The sequence below is a fragment of the Camelus ferus genome, chromosome 36 (genome assembly GCF_009834535.1).
Source record: "Camelus ferus isolate YT-003-E chromosome 36, BCGSAC_Cfer_1.0, whole genome shotgun sequence".
NCBI lineage: Eukaryota > Metazoa > Chordata > Mammalia > Artiodactyla > Camelidae > Camelus > Camelus ferus.
Window position 1 is genome coordinate 22148634 of NC_045731.1, and position 22644 is coordinate 22171277.

The 22644-nt window shown below is 41.6% G+C and overlaps 1 protein-coding gene and 1 long non-coding RNA gene across 29 annotated transcripts in view; one reads left to right on the top strand and one right to left on the bottom strand.

Moving 5' to 3' along the window:
• Positions 1 to 22644, bottom strand: part of LOC116661728 (anoctamin-6-like) — a 408020-nt gene that overhangs the window by 340120 nt on the left and 45256 nt on the right. For 5 of the 28 annotated variants that reach the window (XR_004317633.1, XR_004317634.1, XR_004317639.1 and 2 more), the window contains 3 exons: positions 8763 to 10157; positions 4511 to 8588; positions 1769 to 1892 (listed from right to left, as the gene is read on the bottom strand). The exons of 12 other annotated variants lie outside the window; for them this stretch is intronic. Coding sequence is in view for 1 of the 16 variants with exons in the window: in XM_032474246.1 (XP_032330137.1) it covers positions 4616 to 4754; positions 8491 to 8588 (237 nt within the window). In the remaining 15 variants the exon portion in view is untranslated. Of the gene's footprint in view, positions 1 to 1768; positions 1893 to 3948; positions 8589 to 8762; positions 10158 to 14454; positions 14531 to 15533; positions 16939 to 22644 lie in introns of those variants that run through there. 11 more of the 28 variants (XR_004317638.1, XR_004317629.1, XR_004317631.1 and 8 more) reach the window with 9 other exon arrangements.
• Positions 1 to 22644, top strand: part of LOC116661745 — a 224774-nt gene that overhangs the window by 124643 nt on the left and 77487 nt on the right. The window lies entirely within an intron of this gene.

Consider the following 22644-nt stretch of genomic DNA (forward strand, 5'->3'; position numbering starts at 1 on the left):
TCAGGAGATCACCTCCAAAGGCACTTTATTTTAGAGGAACAAAAATAATTCAAAAAGCACTTGGAAATTCTATCTCCCATGAACGAAAAGAACACAAAATAAGTTTCACTCCAGCGTTGAATACAGAATAACATACTGCCTACTCTCAGAAATGGATCGAATTTTCTAATTCATTAGGGATTATTTAGATAATAAGAAAATGAATAAATCTGAAAAATCTCTCTAGAATAGCTGTTACTCCCATCCTGTTATGTAGGGTAGAGTTAGGCTGAATTATTTAATTAGTATTTTAATGAGACTATAAAGTTCTAAAAAGTCCTATCCATTTCTCCCAAAAGCGTGACAACTTTTCCTTTCAATGACCTTTATTTGACTTAACTAGAACAATAACTATTTTCCAAGGGCTTTTTTCGTGTGTGTTAAAATACCAAATGCATATGCTGCCCTCAGAAATGTTGTTGTTATTATTAATGCTGATAATAGCCCCAATAAGAAATATTTACAATTATGACTCATTTTGGAATAACAGGTCATTGGATTAAAGTCCTTTTGAAAATAAGCAGAAAAAACGAACATAATTTCTACACCAGGGACAGGAGCTGCACCCTTAATCGAACCTGGTCACTAAGCACAACAAAAGCAAAGATGAAACTCAAATCAGACACCAGGCCACAAAGCATAGCTGACTGAAGATGCCACAAAATGACCTTTCATTCACCGAGGGAATCAGATGCGTTTCTATGTATATTATATATTTTAAAAGCAATTATTATATATATAGCATGTAATTTAGGAAAAAGAAAACTCCCTCTTTCTGTAGACTTATAAACAGGAAGCCCAATGGGGTGTCTTGCAGACATGAACCGGCATGCATAAATGCAAAGCCTATTGACAAAAATACTTTCCTGTCTCCTAAGCTTAAAAAAAAAAAGTAATTCAAGGCAGTGGTGAGCTCAAAGGTCTCAGATACAAAACGTGCACATCATCAGCCTTCTAGTAGATAAAAGTGCGCCATGCATAATAGAAAAGATGAAGTTTCCTATGGAAATCTATTTTGAGATGCAACAATTTAAAGGCAACCGAGAGCTCAAAACCAAGTTCAAACAAAGAGAAACAAAGGCCAAGCAAATTTACAGAAATGGACAAAGACATTGGAGAAGGAGGGGATCTGTGTTCTACCAATACTCCAGATCAGCAAATTCATCCTGAATTCAAGCCAGTGATGTGCCATGAGGTGACTCAAGGAACCAGGCTGAAACCATCGGCCAGAAGAAATAGGAAAAATGTCAAAGGCAGGTGTGAGGTGTGGAAGGGGTGACCCTGTGACCCTTGCTGCCATGAGGCAGGATGCTCTTGCGGGCTTTCTGCACAGGCTGGCGGCTCACATGACTCTGTTTAGAAGGATATCAGCCAACAGCTGTGCCACACGGGCTGCAGCCCGTGCTGAGTCACATCTAGTAACGGTTCTGAGTTCATCCTTAGACGACATGACCAGAAGGATCTGAGAATCAATGATGGAGAATTACCTGAATGAGTATTCCATTTCATTCCTTGGCAGTAAACCTTCAGCTTTGTACAACATAAATATTGACAAAGATATACACAGGCAACCTATTTGAAAGCCTGACTGCATAATTGCATCTAATTGAGAAAAGCGGGCTCCGTTTCGGTATGCTAGGTCTTTGTTTGGCTCGGTAACCGATGCTTCTGAGACCCAAAGCATATTCTAGTATAACCGACAGCACAGAAATCCCCACTGATGACTTACTCATTTCAGGGTATTCATAAAATAACCCCAGTTTGCCCGTTGGATACAGATGGTTGTCCCATTCCCATCGTGGGGTGGTCTGTTCTGCTCCCGAAACTGTGGCATCATTAGATTCATGACCCAGCTGTCAAACAGATCAAATTATAAGGCAAGATATTATCAGACCAAGGTCATAAAAGTATTACTGACATTTCAAGCTGAACACATCATCTTCCCAAGAATTTAATTTCTTGTTTTCAGGATAAATTTCTTTTTATTGCTGCCTACCTACACTCAAGTATTGTGAAAACTAGTCCTGACTACGTACCTTGTGTTTACCAAAATTGTAACGACTACTACTACTTTATCTCCTACCTCCTTTTCAGGTGGGCACTTTAGCTTTTAGAAGATACCTACCCTCATTTGTTTTTTCCCCCATTTCTCTGCTATTATCCACCATGGCATTTCCAGTCTGTAAATTGTCAGAGAAAATAAGTAAAAGAAAGAAATACAGGGTCGGTGAGCTGGTGATAAGTGCTGCAGAGGAAAATAAAGGAGGGCGAGGAATGTGTGGTAGGGAGGAGTGTGGATGGGGCAAGTGACCTTTGAATAAGGCAAAGACGGAGGCAAAGGGGTGGGCAGAGGGAACAGTGATCACAGGCCTTGAGGTCCCTCACGCTGGACAGACAGCATGGAGGCTGGTGTGGGCCAGAGTGAATAGGAAATAAGTGGTGGTTTTGGGGGGTGGAGCCTTAGAGGCTGCCGTGAGGATGTGGGCATTTTTCCCTCTGAAGGAATTGTGGAACCATGGAGGATCACTGAGCAGAAAAGTGATACTCTAACGTTGGATCGAACAGGTCCAAGACCCTAATTTAAGCTGAACAAATCAAGGGCCAAAGAAGTGACATGCCACCTCAAATTCAGTGCAGAGCTTGAAAGAAACAGCCTCGACTCGCAGCCCAGTGCTCTGCACCCTTCTGGATGTTGTCCCACAGAGCTGTCTCTAAGGTTAAATTTTTTCCTCACTCAGAGGCTTGTGGGACAACTGAATGCTTCCCCCTTTTTCAAATGGCAATTTGTCCTGAAAGGAATTCGGAGTTGGCAGTGAAACAAGGCATGGACCTGTAGACTACAGAGCTGTTGTTCCTGAAAGCAACAGCTGGCGCGTGGTTTACTCGTGGAGTTCAGCAGAAGAGACAGAGCAACAACAGACAACTTAGCATCTGGCGGAGCTTCGGCTGACTGCACTGCACGTTTGGATGGATTTCAAATTTGGACAGTGAGGCGGCTTCACACGAAAGGCAGGTGTATACATCATACATGCCCACACGTCTGTATGCACACACACGTGGACACACACAGAGTATATGATGTGACTTGTAAAGAGCTGCCCCTGCTAGGTTTCCCACTGCCTCTGATCTCAGCGTTAACCTTTCCCTGGCCATGCTCCCAGGGTTGCTACGAGATTTCTTTGCAATGGAACATGCCCTTCGCTTCACAAACTTTCCCCAATTCTTTCAATGACATTAGGGGAAGAGCAGGGAGCTCTGTGAGGGGGTGGGGATATGGACTCGAGATACCCCTGAATCTGAATCCACACTTCATGGCTTATTTGTTATTTAACTTTATTTACATTCAAAATGCAATTGTTGCAGATCTCAGAAGTTGATTTACACTCACTGCTGTGGCAGAATGTTGCGGTCAGTAGACCCACCACTGGATCCTCTTATTCAACACGTCCTTCCAATAATTCAGATATTACTGTATCACAAATGCCCATTTCTATATTTTGATACCTGCTTTTCAGTATAATTATCTTCCTTCTTTATTCTCTAAATCTTATGATTTTTAAACATTTTTCTGAGAAGTGTTCCACAGGCACTTTACATATGATAAGTTGATAAAGAGATCCTGGAGCTCAAAACCACATTTAAATCCTGAGATAAACTCAACTGTGCCGTATACATGGATAGGTTTAGTCTGCTTCCTTTGTTACTTTGTTTAGTAATTTTTGTTTCAAACAAGATCCTACTGTATAGCACAGGGAACTACATTCAATAACTTTTAATAGCCTATAGTGGAAAAGTATATGACAAGGAATATATATATATATATATATGTATGTATATGTGAATCACTATGCTGTATACCAAGAATTAACACAATATTGTACACCAACTATACTTTCAACAAAAAATGTTGAAATAAAATTGGGAGGTGAAACTTCGACTGCCCAGGCTGCTGTCAAGATGAAACGATTCAAAGCAGGCCAGGTATTAGCAAACCCCCTAACACATCAAAACCCCATATGGGATCTTCTTTTTGAGCAGCACAGGCTAACCAGCTGTGGTCACCTGTAAATAAGGTTGAAGTCACTTAGACCCTTGGCTTGGGAACGCCGTGGCCACCGGGGTGGGGGTCACTGCAGCACCTACGAGAATGACGGGGACAGCCTGCTCCTGACGCCGCTCCCCAGGCCGCAGCCCGGAGCACTGCAGTCAGGTCTGAGGTCCGGCCGGGAGCGCACAGCTCCACAGCCACTCGGAGCCCTGCGGTGCGGGTGGAGCTGGGACCGCGCTCGTCCATCACCCTTCCAGGCACCCAGACTCGGGAGTCCCCTGGGGGAATTTTTCTCTGCCTCATAATTCCTGTCTCAGCCTCTTGTGGAATGCGGTCCATGCCCAACGGAAGCAGGGCTTTAACCCTCCGGGACCCAAATCCATCACGGCTTGGATCCAGGATGTAACTTCCATGTTAACTCACCTGGTGCTCCCTTCTTGTGCTGAACTGCCCTCCCCCGTCGATGACATTAGGTCGTATTAGAAGTCCCGACTTGCTTGTCCTTAGCTAAGACTCTGAGCCTCTTGCTCAGTCTTCCTGACTGGAACCACTCTTCTGTGGCAGAAAAGCTTGGGCTGTCGGCAACCCATCATTGTCCTCGGTCTTTTGGGTTTTCTGTTGGTTTATGGTTCTCATGCAGGGATACCAATTTGCACATGAGAAACACCTGTAGACATTTTAAAAAATACAGACACTGGATCCTCCCCACTCTTCAGCCAAGGCTGGAAGCTTTCTCCCTCTAGCAGGGGTTACACAATAATTTGCTTGGGAATTGACCACACATATTGGCATAATCATGGTAAATTGCCCTTTACTCAGTGCTTCCCACGTGGCATTTTCTACTTCATGTTGTCTTTGTACGTTCATTATCACATTTAATCCCTGAATTATAGATAATCACCTTTTCTTTTGAGGACACTCCTACTTGCTAATCTTGAATACAAGTATCTTTGATTCTCTTAATCTATTTCATTCCTGAGTTTCCTGTTCCTGGATTTAAAGAGTGAATTATGGACACATGTATTTAAGATTCTCTTAATATATCTATCTGACTCATCCTCTAACCAAATCATATCTGGAGAAGAGAGATTTTCTCTTTTAAATATTTGCATTTTCTTACTATATAGTAGTGCGTACACACGGTGGAAAATGTAGAAAGCATATAAAGTAAGAAAATTACAGCCATACATTATCTAAACACCAAAGGACAGTGCTATGTCATGTTGGGCATTTAACCATTTTTCTTAATATTTTATCATAAAATTTCCCTAGGGCAAGTTACTTAACCCTGGAATTGTACTAGACTTTTGTCAAGTACAGAATAACATTCCCAGAAATGACCCCAACATCAAAATAGTACGTGAGGCTGGGAAGGCCATAGGGCACTCAGCTTATTCTCTGAGTCCTACAAAGAATGCTGTTAATTCACTGATGTTACTCATTCGATGCCTGTGAGTCACTCACTCACTCAGCTGGCTCGGACTGAGACCTACTTTATACCAAGTGCCGATCCAAGTGCTGGGGAGACCCCAGAGAGAGCCTGGATCACGGCATCACTGTCCTTCTTCATTTGCTCCCAGAATCCTACTCAACAAACCCACATGGGATTGGGGGGTGGAGGCAGGTGAGATATGGTAAAATTCATTTCATTATGTTCCTTTAGACATATTTAAATAGCATGAAAATAGTCACTAACTTTGATAAGTTTTCTTTTCCCTTCCTATGTATTTTTGAGGATGGGTATAGTTTTGGGGCAGCAAGAGTAATTGATAGATCTTTAGTATGTTAGGATTTTATATGAAAAATTAAGAAGGAAACTGGCACCTTATACAAAGAGAAGAGGCAGTGAGGAAAACACAAGCCACCCTCGAACTTGGCTACCATTCAGAATTTCTGGTATTCAAAAAAGGGAAACATAATTCAAAATATTTTCCCTAAATATTTTAGCCCAGAGTAGAAATACATGTAGGCAAAGTTCAGCTCACTGGAACCTACAACAATGTGCTTACTTAAGCGAAGGTATAAACAGACCACAGATACTATAATGCATCCTTTACTTTAAACTAGTTAATGTGAGCAAGTTTCATTTCACATGAATTGCTCAGTACCAATTTAGGAAATATATCCTTCTTGATTGGTAAAAATAGCTCACTGATAACCAGATTCAACAAAATTTAGTGTTAAATAATTAACCTATTTCCTTCAGGAAATGCTTTTGAGTAATCTGAGTTAAGTATTTCCTCTATCTGATCTATTTCTTTTCACAGAGAAAAGTAGTATTATTTGCACATGAGCTACTTTTACTCCTCTGGAGAAATCTGACTGTGAGCTCAGGGTAAGAGTTGTCTACTGCACAGTAGGGAAAAAAAAGATTCATTTCACAGCAAAGATCAGAATCTTTTTTTTGAGGGGCATGGTGAGCTGGGGGACAAGGGAAATGCCTTTGTTTAGAGACAGACCACAGTAATCCATCCTGAAGCTGAAAGATGAAGACCTTGTGAAGAAATGTGGAAGGACACACTGACACACAAATGTGTTCACTCTGCAAAAACAGAAAGAAGGAAAGAAAAAATAATTTAACTGCCCTATAAAGAGAATGGACAGAAAATTGGTAATAAGGGAGAGTGAAGGAAAGTTAGGGAAGGGAGGAGAAACAGTGAAAGGGAACTTGGATGCGGTGGGCAGAATAGCAGGTTTCTGGAGCTTACAATGAAGGATGATAAGAAAAAAAGTAAAGTTTAAAAAAAGTTACAAAGTTTAAAATAGTTTAAAAATTAAAAAATGAAGTTAAAAAATAATTTTTTTTATAGTGGCATGGAAGATTTTAAAATGATGGAGGTTTTTATTTCAAAATTCAAGTTGTTTGAGTTTCTCCTCCATGCTCCAAACAACAGTAAGAATTGCTTGTGTAATTGGTTTTGGGGGACACCACAGAGAGTGGTGAGCAATGCAGTTAGGTTGGCCAGGAGCAGAATGATTTTGTGGAAGGCAAGACAGAAGAGAGATCAACAGTTTCATGAGGACAGAAACTCAAAGCCAGAAATTATCTTAAAAAGCTTAGTGTGGTGGGCAGAAAAATGTTCCCCCCCAATATGTCTATGTCCTTATCACCAGAAAATAGGAAGAGGTCAGTTTCCCTTGCAAAGGGGGTCTATGATTTCAGATGCGGTTAACGTTGCTAACCAGCCTTCTCTAAGAGAGACGAGCTGGATTATAGAGGTGAGCCCATTGTAATCACCAGGGTCATTAAAGTAGGAAGAGGGAGACAGAAGAGGGGAGAGAGGAGAGGAGATTTGACCACAGGATCAGAGTCAGAGGCACACAACCATGCTGACCTTGAGAGAAGGAAAAGAGGTCACAGGCCAAGAGACGTAGGTGGCCTCTGGAAGCCAGAAAAGTCAAAGATACAGTTTCCCCTGAGGCCTTCAGAAACAGCCGTGCCAATATTTTGACTTCAGCAGGCTCCTGCGTTCAAGAACCCTACAAGGTTAAATTTGTGTTGTTTAGTGGAGACTATTTCTTTTTTCTTCCTACTACCATGTCATTTGGGGATACTTGTTACAACAGAAAGTGAATACACTAAGCTCCTTGAAATGTTCAGAAATTGCAGATAACACTGGACTGTCCACTTTGATATGGGATAGGGCTTATGTGAAAATCCAAAGGACAGTGTGACCTTTGCTAACATCTGCTTTTCTCATTTTTAGGAAGAGAACAGTAAGTCAAAACCTCTGTAGTTATTATTTTAGACAAGTGTCTCTTAAAACATTATGTAGCCCTGTGCCTTAGGACACCAAGAGAGTCTCTGTTCTTAGAAGAACATGAATTCCATGAGATAGGGTCTTACATCTGAGTCCCACAGTGGTCTCTTATTGGCAATGAGAACTTGGGCAAATCATTTACCCTCTTTAAGCCACAGGATCTTCATTTGAAAAGGAAGATAAGAATAAGGATTGTTTGGGTGATTAAATTGTACACACACACACACACATATATGTACAACATTTAATACAGTGACTAACACATACTAGGCACTCAACAAATTCCTGTTATGGATTTTTAAATGCATGTATAAAAGGAGGAGAAAGTTGCGGGAAGTTGTGGGAAAACTTAGTTCACGGCCCCAAAAAGGGCCATCTCTCAACGGGCTCTGATCAGTCAGTCCCCAGTGATGGGCTAATAAGCAGAAACTATAGCACTTGAGGATTTAATTTAAACATAAAAAGGAAGGAATTTAAACATAATTATTAAACAGGAGGTATGTTTACACTGTTGGCTGGATCATCTTATCTGGAGAGCTTTAATAAGCAGAGAGTCTCCCCTGTTTTAGAGATGGGCATGCAGGAAAATTACTTGGATGGGTGGGCCGTTCTCACCCCAAGATCACATGACTTAGTACTCACGGAAGTAACACCTCTTGTATGTTATTCCAGATGGACTGTCCTCCCATGATTATTGTCAGCTGCATCATCAGTTCAAGGAGACAGCCACCTGGGTCACACTGGAATATTAGAAAGAAAATCTCATTTAAATTTTAGATAGCTCTAACATGAAATAAAGTCATTATTTTATGCCTAAAAAAATCTAAGGAACAGAGAGTAAAGACACTCTTCATTGGGCAACTAAGAGAAAACATGAAACAGGTTAGACTGTCCGAACACAAAGCTGTATTCACACGTCTTCATTTCTGTATTTTCACAGCCAATACACCAGATCTCCAGGATAAGTCACAAATCTGCCCTTAAAGAATGTGATGTAGAAACACGAGGAGTAGTAGTTGACAAACTGGAAGAAGAACACCTTCATGGCTAGGTTGTTCCCACAGTCAGTCTGGTCCTTGGGATCTCTGCAGCTAGAATAAAGAAAAGTTAAGTCTGTAAAACTGTGAACAGCTTTGAGACCATAATCAAAGCCACGGACACATGAGTTAACACGCTAAATATGTATATATATATATATATATACACAATTCACACTTTTTTCATATAAGCTGTTTTGAATTCCTTAAAATAGCTACTATGTTAATTCCAACTGTACACACTGTTGTAAGAGTTTCTCCCACTATGAATGCAATATCACACAAGGCAAAAAAAAAAACAAAGTCACCCGTTCCTTAAAATTTATAAGCACAACAGTATCCAATGGGCAAGAACTGTCCTCTGTCAGGTGTAAGTTGAAAGAAAGCTACTTCTAAACATCCTGCTAAGTGAAATTCTCTTGTCTCCCTGAACGGCAGGAAGGTAGGACTATTGAAGAAAACAAACAAAACACGGGGCAACTTGCTAGAAGCATTTGGGGAACATAAAACATCCTCCTAGTTCAAAATTTGAATTGGTCTTAGTGTTTTCAGAAGATGACCACTGAGCAGACAACTGGGAGAACGACCCAGCCACATGCAGTGTGTGGGAAGCAGTTAACTAGGGCCGCTAAGCCGCTGGCTGGGATACAAGCCAGAGAGAAGAAACATTTGTTATAGAAGCCACAGCTGATGAGAATGGAGCTACACTAACAGGAACAGCATGGGGGGAGGACACATAACAGTGTGATTACTTGTCCTCTCCGTAACGCACAAGCAAATCTGCCACTGGAACCACGACCCTCTTCCACTTATTTGCAATAGAGAGACTATTTACTTTCAACAATAGGGTACATGATCTAATGTAATTGAAATTATTATTAAGCACTGACATATTTACACAGAGCTTGGACATTCTAAAGCTTTCTTTGTCCCTTTTACTAATGCATAGCTGCAGCTAATTCACTTCTCATATAGGCTAGAGAAAATACGTTTACACTTGAAGTTTTCTAAAGACTGTAATGTACTGGAATTGAAGTGCCTAAAAGATAAAGTCTCTGTTTTGACCTGGTTCTAAAACTGGTGTAGAAATGACCTCAGCTGCAGAAGGAGCTTAACAGACTCAGTCATCTTGATTGCCACTTTCTCATATATGGCGTTCAGGGTCACGATGATGTTAAAACTGATGAGGGAAGCAGTGATGGGCGTGGCCCACCTGCACAGTCAGGTACTTCTGGATTGGGTCTCTTCCATTCAGGTTCTTGGGAAGTTCTGCTGAAAATACAATGAACACTGAAAGTCCGTAGACAATGATCCCAATAACTGAAGCAATGGTCAACAGGACCTGACAACCCAAAAGCCCAGCAGCATAAGGCTCACTAATGATCGTATTTTTACACAGAAAACTTGCCCCCAATCTACGCTTAAACAGACAACATGCACGTGCTGTAAACCTCACATAAACCTGAGAAGTGATGTAAATCGCATGTAAATGCCACAAGAGACGTGAATATCAGGCATGTTAAATTTTAGGGGAGGAGGAATGAAGGATGTCAAAAAGAATGAGTGCATCCACTAATGTAACATGCTGACAGCAGGAGCAGCTGTGTGCAGGGCATAAGGAATATATGGGAACTCCACTTTCTGTGAATTTTTCTGTAAACCTAAAACTGCACTAAAGAAGGAAGCCTGTTAAGTATATCTTTAAATGGCTGAAAATGGAGTAACTGGTGGCATGTTCTTTTGGAGACAAGTCTGTGATAGCAGAACCAATGAAAGTATCCCTTCTACATCTATAGAATTACTTAGGTTATGAACTAGTTGTAACCCATGAAGGGGATATGCTTCCTTTCAAGGGAGAACCTATCACTGATTCAGGGGTCAGCAGGTGCTAGCTGTCATCTTCATTCTGAATAGGACCAGTGAAGCTGTGGACATGCCCTGAGGGAAATAGTGGAAGTGACAGCAGGTCTCTGCTGATGAAAGCTTCACATGCTTTTCATACTCCTTGAGATCTTAAAATGGCAGGTACTCCTACTCCCTGCATTTGCACAAGATTCATGTCCCTGATCCATTGTAGTTCTGACTGTGTGGACTCAAGGGCAACGGGAGTGTCTGAAGCATAATTTGCACGTGGCTGGTAAGGCTTCAGTTCCTCACTAGGCAGGTATTTTTCTGCCCACTGAAGAATGCACATTAAAGGTCCCATTTTTAAACTGTTTTCCTTCCATCTACCTTCTTGGTCATAGTCCAGAAGCATGTACTCAGGGTCCCTGGCTGCTCCTGATGGCTGCCCCAGAGAGAAAGCTACAAAGAATGTGAATTTCAAGACTAGGTGAACCACATCATGTTATTTACAGTAACAGCGGGAGGCTGGCTTGCACCTGCAGGGGAGAGCAGATGGAGTGTTTACAAGCCCCTCCTGGAGCCACACTCCTGCATCTGGATCCCAGCTCCGATGCTAGCTGTGGGGCCTTGTGCAAATTTCTTAACTTCTAGGGGCTTCAATCTCCTCACCCATATAATGGGGGGATAATAATAGCAATTTATAGGACTATTGTGATGAGTCAATGATTTACTAATTGTGAAAACAATTAGAACATTAACCACAGGCATGTGAAAAACTCTACCTAAGTATTAGCTATGAATATGGTGACCAAAGTCTTAAAAAGGTGTTTTTCTTAGTTTTTAAGCCATCAGTTTGTAGAGAAAGCATTTTATTTTCTCCTCTACTCTCTTTCATCATCCTTTTCTTCACAGTAAGTCTTCATGATTGTGAAAGGAATAACTTTTTGGTGTGTGTGTGATTAAATGTGAAAATTAGTTAAGGCTGTGAAAAATGTATTATACAAGGTATATTAAGCCTTCCTCTCTTGTACAGCACATATAGGCTATTTAAATACTATGCATTTTTAAAAAGTCTGCATAATAATTTTTTAATTATGTATTAAGTAATCTTAATAGTTAAGATTCTTTAAATGCTTACTATTGCTTCAGCACACATCTATTTTTCTAAATCCTCACAATCACCCTGTTGGGAAGGTAATATTATATCTCTTTTACAGATGAGGAAATAGAGCCACATGGAGATGATGCAATTTGCCCCAAATGAAGCAACTATTAAGTGAAAGAACTGAAATACTCAAAGAGCCCAAAGACACACTAACTGTAGAGCACTGTCTACTACATGGTCTGTGAAATCAATTGTAATTCATTTCAGAACTTTTACAAACTTGACACATTTCCATTTTTCTTCCAAGCACTTAATGGGTTCAATATTTCTTATGAAACAGGAAAGCTTTCCATTCTCCTTCCTCAAGTTTCTTCTTATTTATCATCTTTTCTGATCATAATTTTAACATTTGCTCATTAAAGAAAATTTGAAAGTACTCAGTACTGGACAGAACTGTTGTCCTGGATCTGTCCCCAGTCTTAGAAGAGGGCCCAGAATTTGCTTTAGGATAAATAACCTCCCTTTTGTTTTTAGTCCTGTGATTTAAGCTCGATTAACCCACTCTTTCTGAAGCACCAGAGGTAGATCTCAGTTGGTTTAAGACAAATAATACCCCTCATTGTATTGGCCTCGCACATGATTGGAGAATTGGCAAATAACCCAGTAAGAGCCACTATTATGTGAGGAGATACGTGCTTGTGCCCATGTGAATGATAAGCTTCCTCTATCAAGAGAGGAAGCTGCCAAAGAGACCTCTCTTGGTTTGGATGGATGATCTGGGATGCTGAGTGCCTAGAAGCAGCATGCTGAGACATCATTGGACACAGAATGAAGACAGGACAAGACCAGCCCTTGACATCATCTGGGCTACAGTATCTCTCCTTGACTGAAGCCAGACCTCAGATCTGAGGTTTTCATTTACAGGAACCAATAAATCCCATGCATCCCCATTTTTGGGTGTTGTTTAAACACATTGGAAATTGATTTTGTCACCTACAATGAAAGGACTCCAACTCTGAAAATGAATAAAAAATAAAATAAGAAAATGCTTCTACCTATAGACATAATTCCTTCAGAAGGGTACATTGTTTGTATATTACAAATCATTTTATATATTAATTTTATTCTCAAGCCTATCGTAAGTGTAACACTTTGACATGTCATAAAATATTTTCATGGACACACTTTTTCATGGCTGCAAACTATTCTACTTTGTGAACGTTTGGAAGAATATTTTGGCTGAGATTTTATATATATATATATACATATAAAAGTATGTCTGTGACTTGCATCCATACTGACTTTTCCCTGCCATTTTGAAATACTTCCTGATTAAAAGTTTTTCAAAGCTGAATTAGTGGATTAAAGCATAGGAATATTTTTGACTCTTGATATCAACTGCCAGACTGCTTTCTAAGAAGGCTTGAGGAGTACACCAGAAATTAACACAGCATTGTAAATCAACCATACTTCACAAAAAATATCCAGTAACCTAGGCATGGGATTGGTGATCACTGGCATTTCATCCTCATAAACAGAGCTGTGTCACTTGAGAGGTGGAAAACTACTTCATTTTGATGTGCACTGAGTGAATTACCATTGGAGTGTGACATCTATTTTTCCTTTGTGAATGTGTGTTCCTTTTCTCTGCCTTCTATGCTCCTGAGATTTTTTGATGTTACCTTTGAAGTGATCTGAACTCTCTATGTATTGAAGGAATTAGCCCCTTGTTGGATTTGTAAACAAATAACATCCTCTGGTGTTTTGTTTAAAATTAGGATGCTTCTGATGCATGGAAATCTTTGTATACTTTCCTCAGAAACTTACTGTTCATCTAGAGTTTGTGTAAACATCCATATTTATTTCTAGTTTTTTTCTAATTGTGTTACTTTTTAAATGTTTCTGGAATTTATCACAATATATGGTTCACTGTATGATTTCAATCTTTTCTTTTCCCCCCAAGTAGCTAACGAGTGTTCCATTCACTGAATAACCTTTATTTATCTCCCTGATTTGTAATGCCTTCCATCTCTTATATTAAATTATTATTGATATCAGAGCCCATATCTGGACTTCCTGTCCTATTTTCTAATCTGGCTATTCTTGAACTACTAAAAGTCTCATTATCTTATTAATTATTATATTACTAATATGATTTTATTCACAATAAACCCCAAATCAATTTTATAACTTCTGATATTTTGGAGATATGATCTTTTAATCTAGAATCATGTGATTAAAGCATCTTTTATATCTTTCAGTAGTTTTTACTTTTATTTTTTGATAGTTCCTACTATCCTTTTCTTAGGTTATTCTTAGACATTTTACCTTGGTTGTTACTCTTGGAAAATTTTAGAAATCTTAATGCCTCCATCTGGTCTCTTAATCAGACCCTGGAGAATCCTAAACCACTGATCTGATTTGAACAAATGAGGTGAAAAGAATAGGGGGAAGCACTGTGAGCAGAAGAGACTGTGGAACCTCCAGAGTGGCGCCCTGCATTGGCTCAGATGTTCTCTGGAAAAAGTTTTCTCTATGAGACTTCATAGTTCCCAGCTTGATTTTCAGTTTTCTCAGGATTTCACATTAGATTTTAAAAAGTCTGTGGCAGGTTCTTACCCAGAAAAAGAGCACTTGCACAAAGGGTTATATGTATAAACTTTCCCCAGGTGGTAAATGGAAAACTCTCTTCTTCCTAATTAAAAAAACAAGTTAAGTCAATCAAGGGATTACACCAATGAAATGACTTTTCTCCTAATTGGTCAATAAATCCTAAACATAATTTAAAAAAAATAATTTTCAGACATAGCCTCATTATTTGTAATTGCATGGGTTTTTTCCTTTTTTTTGTTCTTTTCTTTTCTGTTAACGATGTCAAACAAACAACAAAATACGTACAGTGTTCATTTTAATACTATTTTTTGAAAATGCATATGTGAACAGTAAACTATTTCCCTGCCATGGTCTGAGCTTGGGGGTCTGGGTACCTGACGAGGCCTGAGCTTGCCTTAGATTTCAGAAGTGACGGTAGTGACAGCATAGAGTCCGTGCAGGACAGAATGTTTCACAGGTGTCGGCAGCTAACTGGTCTCCACTGTGTGTTTCTTGGTTGAGCTTTATGTGTTAATTAGCTACAACTATGAAGTTTTAGAGTTTACATTTTAGAGTTTATATTTCGAATATTTTTAAGAGATGAAATCAGTAAGAATCAAGGTTTACCTGGATTATAAAAACAGATATAGTATAATAATAGCTGTCCCTAAGTACATGGCCCTTCCTCTGTGCCAGGAAGTCTTCCAAGTAGATTCTGTACATTACTTCGACCCGTCATTGCCACAGTCATGAAGAAGCAACCCTCTTATTCTTATTTTATAGGAAACTATGGCACAGAGAAGTTAAGTTGTCCAAGATCACTCAGGAAGCAAGCTGCTGTGTTCAAATATGAATTTAGGCAACTTCATTCCCAAGCTCTCACTACCACAACGCTGGCCTCTCTAAACAATGGAGCATACTTTCGCAAGTAAAGTAAAATGCTTCAATTAAAAAACTAAACAAAAAAATATTAGGCAATTTTTTAAATAAGGAAGTACGATAAAGTGAAATGAGTTTTCATCTTCAATTTTTCAACAAGCATGTTCTAATGAAAATTTAAACTTATTAGCTGGCAATTTTAAATTTAAAATTGGCAGTTTAAATGACCAAAAAACTTTTCTTCAGTATTTTTTGTATGCTGCCAATATGATACGTTTTTGTTTTTCAGGACTCAAAAGCATTATGAACATCTAATTTTGTCTAAGTTTCAGCTTTCAACTCTGAATGTACAGTCTTTTACCAACATATGCTTTGACCCCCATCTTCAGTTGTAAACAATGGGAAATATTCATAATGGGGATTATTAGAAGCTTATTACATTGTAAAAGACAAATGTCACTTTCTATTGGTAGCTGAACCTCATTTTTTTCCATTTATAAAAAGAGGAGTTTTACCTGCTCCCTCCAGAACTTTTCAGTGCCAACATTCTGTAGATCTGTGATTCAATTTATTAAATCTATAGTTGGAGACATTTTCAGATGCTCCTAGTAAAAGCATTTTCTTTCCAAGAGTTATTCATGTTCACAACATACTGTCCTGCTGCTGCTGACTGCAAGTACCATCAGCTCTAAATTATCTCAGCTGATGGAAAGAAGCAATAATACAGATGACTCAAAAAATCATCTTTTCATAGCTCTGGAATGTTGATACAAAGATATATAGTTTTATTTTTTTAATTTTGCAGCAGGAGTGGCAGCAATAAATTTACATTTCCAATTATATAAAATGCCTAGCTCAAACACTGCTCAAACACTGATGGCATCTCAACAAATGTTTCCCTGCTTCTCCTACCCTTTCTCTGACTTTAGGATGAGAGTCATGCTGCTTTGTGCACATCCCAACCGGAAGTGGGAGCAGTGACCGGGACTTAGTTAAAGACAAAGGGGCACCTAGTCTACGATGAAAAGGAGGCGGCAATAATGAAGGCACATGTGAAAAAATGGGAGTCAACTATAAAAACCAATGTGTCTTTCCTCCTACATCTATGTCATAGCAGCTAATTTATATTTTGCATTTATTTATTGGTGTTATGAAAGGATAAAAGTCAATGCCTCTTTTCTTATACACTTATACCAGACTTTTTCTTTTCCCCCTTTTTACTGTTACTATGAATGAAGGACCACACTTCTCTTCTGTGTACACCATTCCAGGCAGTGCTCCTTCAACTTGGCTGCACATTAGAATAACCAGAGGAGCTTTAAAAACTTCCCTATGCCAGAATGCACCACAGGCCACTAAGTACCATCCGAGTTAGCAGTGATGGAATCCAGGCACCAACATTTTTTAAGGTCCCCTGGTGATTCCAACATGCAGCCAAGGCTGACAAGCCCAGAAGTAAACAGACTAAAGTGCATCTAAACAGCGCCCGCTTTTCCTGGGTAATCTCATCTGTCTCCACGTGGGGACACCGCGCCTCCTATTCTGGCTGGACTTGTTCTTCCTGCTCAACCGTGTCCCATTTGTACTCAAGTTCTGCCTGGCGCCGCTTCCAGAACTCCAGAAGTAAGGTGACTAACAGAGAGAGAGAACAGCAGAATGTGGATCTTCAGTGATGACTGATGCTTCAGAAACCAGTACTTAATATTTATTACCCTTAACACTTTGGTAAACGGTTAATAAAATCACATTTATTTATAGGCGATACTAAAGAGAAACATGAGTTAATGCCTTTTTTTAAGAAAAAAGAAAATGTAGATTATTTATTGAACTTTTGGAAACAGACTAGCTCTCTAGCTCAAGAAAAGGTATTAACGTGATGGTCAGACGCAGGTGACTGTGTCTGATGCTAAAGTACCTGCTACCAGCACATTATGCCCACTAAAAACACAAATATCAGGGGGATGGGTATAGCTCAGTGGTAGAGCACGTGCTAAGCATGTACAAGGTCCTGGGTTCAACCCCAGTACCTCCATTAAAAAAGAAAATTAAAAAAAGTAAAATTAACTGTCACAATTTAAAAGCAGTGCACGGTCCACCCTCCAAGCCTTCTCCTCACATCCCTGTCTCTTCTGTCCAAAGGACCTGAGGGTGGGGAAGGGGATAACAATGCTTTAGTAACCCTTGCATTTCTATTTTCCACCACCCCAGTCACACAAAATTAAAATAATATTCTTAAATATGGAAAACTGCCATTTTCCTCAATCTTCGGTAAAGTAATTTTTAGAAATCGTCAATCTGTTTTAAGACTCGTAACTTCAAATAGTAGACAAAAACAACATGAAATGTTTATTGAAAAATGTGGCTTCAGGGTAAATCCCCTAAGCCCTTCTTCCAACCAGACTGTTACCCCTAGGCCCTAACTCTAGAGAAATTCCAGAATAACCACTGTTCCCTCCACCATTATACCTGAGTCTCTACCATGCTCTGAGAATAAAGAGAAAAAAGACACAGTCCCTGCTTCCGGGAGCTCCTAGGTGCACAGGACTCATCATGAAATGATGGCTGAGGAGGCGTGTTAAGACGGCTTGGATAACAGTCAGCAGTGGGTGCTCGGGGCAGAGAGCCGGAACTGTAGCCAACGCTCTCCCAGAGGAGGGAACCACTGTGGTGAGTTCTGAGATGCCCTAGAAGTGATCAGGTGAAGTTATAATGTTAAGGCCATTTCTCCCTGGGGAGCTGCACATGCAAAGGAGGGAGGCCAAAGAGAGCCAGGTCACTTCCAGGAACTGCAAATAGTCTAGAAGTGAGCACAGGGTGTGGGAGGCAGGTGAGGCAACCAGGTGGAGAGATCACAGGTGCACATCACACAGGACTCTGTGTGCCTCCAAGGTAAAGGAGACATGCAAAGTGATCTAGAAAGAAAAAAGATAGAGGCAGGGAGACCTATTGGCAGGTTCATGTGAAGGCCTGCTGAGGCCCCGCTAGGAGGAGAGAGAAGAAAACATTTCAGCAGGTGGACGGATTGGCCACAGATGTGATGGAAGGGCAGGAAGAGGTCAAAGATGCCGGCCAGCTTTCTGGCTTTGGCAGTGTCCTAAATTATAGTGCCATTTCCTAAAACAAGAAGGGCAGGAAGAGGAGCAAGTCGTGAGAGGAGACAACTGATTCAGTTCTGGCTGGGTGCCTGTGGGCTCCAGGAGAGATGTCCAATAGGCAAATAAAAGTCTAGAAATCGGGAGAAAGTTCTAGGCTGAGCCAAGTAGTTTTCCTGCTTCAAGAGGCTAATGGTTGTGAGTGGACAAGCTCACGAGAAGAGATGTAGAGGGGTAGCTCTCACCGTCCTGCACATGGGAAGCATCTGGGAGCCTTTAAAACATAGTGCGCCCCAGCCTGGTGTGGGGCCTTTGTACTGTTTATTGTTTTTTAAATACTTTCCTTTTTTGGGGGGGTAGTTAGATTTATTTATTTTAATGGAGGTACTTGGAATTGAACCCAGGACCTCTTGCATGCTAAGCAAGTGCTCAGCCACTGAGCCATACCCTCCCCACCATTTTTTTGTTTTTAGACATTAGCTCTACTGAGCAGTCAGGGTTGAGAATCAACCTGTAGAGAGCAGAGAGCCTTGGGGTAGAGATCAAGGAGAAGCTTCCCAGAGCCCTGCAGACCCCAGCAAGGGCAGCCGGAGATGCAGGGAGCCTCGGATGGGCTGTGAGGAACGTGAACTCAACACTCCCCAATGACAAACATGTTTCAAGCACCCACTTCCCAGCAGTGTTTCTTCTGAGTTTACTACTTTTCCAGTAATACTGGGTGAGAATAGAAATAATCTGGACAAAGGGATCAAATTCAAATGCTCGTTCTGACCATTCTTAGCTGCGTGATTACTGATTAAAAGGTTACCGGTCTGCCACGTGTAAACTGGGGGACCTAGAACCGTGCTCGTGGGCTGCTGTGAGCGTAATGAAATGACAACTATAAAGGCACTCCTGACTCTCAGAGGTAATTGCTACTATTGTCCCCATTTGGGACACCAAGAAACAGAGTCACAGAAAGCTTCAAACATTTGCCCAAGATGAAGGTTAGTGTCTGGAATCAAGCCAATGACTTCGTGGATCCAGAGCCCAGGATCTTCTTACGAATAACACGGCACTGCCCAGGTTCCCTGCTCCAAAACCCGCCTCCCTTTGGCTCAGTTCCATGGGCCCTGCGCTGCACAGATGTCGTCACTGCCTGCCTGCCCGCCCGGTGTCTGACCCCGGCACTGCTCCCTCCATCTCACACACCGCTTCCTTGGGCACACCAACCCTCACGAGGCCATTGCTGTGGGTACTCGGATGTTTACACGGAAACGCAGGTGGCAGCCCAGCTTTTTGCTATAGATGCTGCTGTCAGTGGAGGCAAAGAGCTCACAGTTGGTGGCGGAGGCCACTTCTGGTATCCTCCTTGGCTGGAGAGCTGGATGGAATCCAGTTTCCCTCTGCAACTTAGACATCCAGCATGAGAGTTATGTAAGGCCATCTGGCCTCTCAACATAGAAATGATGCCCCCGCAGTCGTACTTAATATTGTAATCTCCTGGCTCCACCAGGGAGCAGAGGCCATGGCCTGTTGTCCAACAAGTTTTGTTTCCTTACACGACAGCTACAATGGGGTGAGTAAACACCGGACCAGAAAATCTACAAAGCCCTCGTGTACTATTTCCTGACACTTGCAGGTCACCCAAATACCCCAGATCCTCCAAGTAAACAACTAGTAAGAGGAACTGAGCTGGCTCGTCTGTCAGATCCCTGATGGCAGGACGGATTTGTCCTCTCCTGCTCTCGGGATCATCCGTTCTCCTTCTGTGTGCCCTTCCCCGATTGAAGGAGACTGTTCTTTGTTTATGGGCTATGGAGTATTTGTGGCTGTCTGACGAGAACCTTCGAAACTAGAGCTCTTGGTGAGAATGGAAGCATGGCACCCACGTCTCATGAGCTCAGCTACCGAACAGCCTCATCTAGCCAAGACTGTGGCCAACACCAGGGGTCCACGCTGTTGAGTGTTGGGTCTGGAGAGCAATGCCTCCACCACTGAGAAGCTGCCCCACCACTTGTGCCCTTGTCCCCATCCAGGGGGAGGTGACGCATCCATGGGGTGAAAGCCTTGAGGGCACTAGGTGACTGTGGACCAAGCTGTGACTGGCTGGTCCTGCCCCCCAAGTGACCCATGTTACCCTCACATGCAGAAAATCCCCAAAGAGACCCCTGCTTGAGGGAATGGGTCACCTATAAGCCAACTGTCCTCGGGCCACCTAAGAAGCAACACAGTATACACAGTGAGCCACCCACTCACTACAGTATCCAAGGCTCACAGTTCCCTCATGTGACACCATGTACCCCCAGCAAAAAGAAGACCGTTACTTTGTAATTGACTTGAGAATTCTACTGAAAACACTGCCTTCCACCTTCCACTTATGAAGTTCTTTCCACTGTGTCCCCTGCTCTGCAATTGTGCAATCAGTCCAGAGCTCCCTCATGAGAAAGGAAGGAAGGGGCCGGGCAAATCCAATAAAGGAATGGCACAGCCTTTAGCACCAAGATGGTGGAAAAGTCAACTCCCAGTAGATCTTGAGCTTCAATACACACTCACCGAAATACAGCAGGATGTTAAATGGCACTCCCACAGGTCCCAGGACAGGTTCAAGGCTGACCATAAAATGTCAAAGGGTGAGTGGTGGCCCAATTTCTGGGAATCCCAACACCTTTCCCAAAGCAGTTGGAATATTCCTCCCACTTATTAGCATATGAAGATACTGAGTGCATAAAATCTAACAATCCCACACCTCGTGGTTGCTCTCTCTGCTGAGATAGACAGCCCACACACTGTCTGTGGAGTGTGTATCTACTTTTACTTTAAACTGGAGCACCCAACCCCCATGCCTCATGGCCTTTCTGTTGCCTTCTGAAACAGCCCACTCTGTCTATGGTGTATATATCTCTCTGAATAAATCTACTTTTACTGAACTGTGGCTCTCGAATTCGTTGCTGGGCAAACCAAGGACCCACACTTGGTGAGGTGCATCCCAGGGACCCAAATACGACCTGGGATATGGCCATCCTCTCCCCCACATTTTCCTGTATCATACATTCCTTCCCAAAGGATCTCACCTTGTGCACTCCAAAATAGACAGCACTCATGTGTCCTGACCAGGATCTGCTCCTGTGTGTATCATTTCTTATTTCCACTAGAACATCAACTTCAGGAGGACAAGGATTTGGTTCTGTTCACAAAGGAAGCACCAGCACATCACAGGTGCTGGAGAAGTATTAGCTGAATGAATGAGCTGTGGGAAGTCCTGGGATTTCCACCTGGAACTCCTAGCCTCTTGGGTCCCAGCTGACTACAGGTGCTCCCTGCTACTCATGGCTGACCTCTTGCCACCACTCTCTGCTCTGCCATCACCTGAGCTGGGATGAGCTGAGATGGGCACACACCCCGGAGAGCATGGCGCATGGTTCATGCCGTTACAACACACTCGCCCCTTGACTGTTAGAGGTTACTTAGGGTGGACAAACTGAAGGCAGCACCATGTGCACCGCCCTACCCCACAACTCACTTGAAGCACCAGGACTGCACACAGGGGAAACGCTGGCCCTTTGCAACCTAAGGAGAGGGACTATGGGTGAGAAGAGGGTCTCTGTCAACTAACAGTCTCTTTACAAGCCCAGTCTTAGGAAAGCTCTTTAAAGATACTTTTTGTATCTCCTTGTGTTTCTGTAATCCCTCTAGATTTTGTCATTTTAATCTACACATCAGAAATACAGATATTCTTGAAATCTCTATTGATTTTCAATGAAGAAAATCCTCAATTTCCTACACTGCTAAGAAAATTACTGCACTTTATTTAAAAAAAGCAGCTTCCTTTCATGACTTCCTATCTTCAAACACCTAATTTCACAAGAATCAGTGAAGCAGGACATGAAAATCATGCTATGCTTTATCACCTACAGGTGGGCAGGGATGAAATGAATGAAGTACTGATCTCATGAGATGGGAAGGCTGGGGCTGTATTATTCCAGCTACAGATGGAAGGGTCGTATCTGTGAGGGTGAGAAGGACCAAGGATGAGAAACCAACATTTTCTAACCCATTTCTCTTTTTCAGAGTCCCCAGACAAAACAGTGTGATTGTATCAACTAAAACAAGAACAATCTGCACCCTTCTAAATGCACGCTACAAACTTTAACTACTACACAACGGCACTCTGTCACTGACCTAAAGGCTGATGACAGCCAAGAAATTTGGCAGGGATCTTAGTTCTGTGCTCATCCATTTTTGTCTTTGGAACCTCAGGAAATTT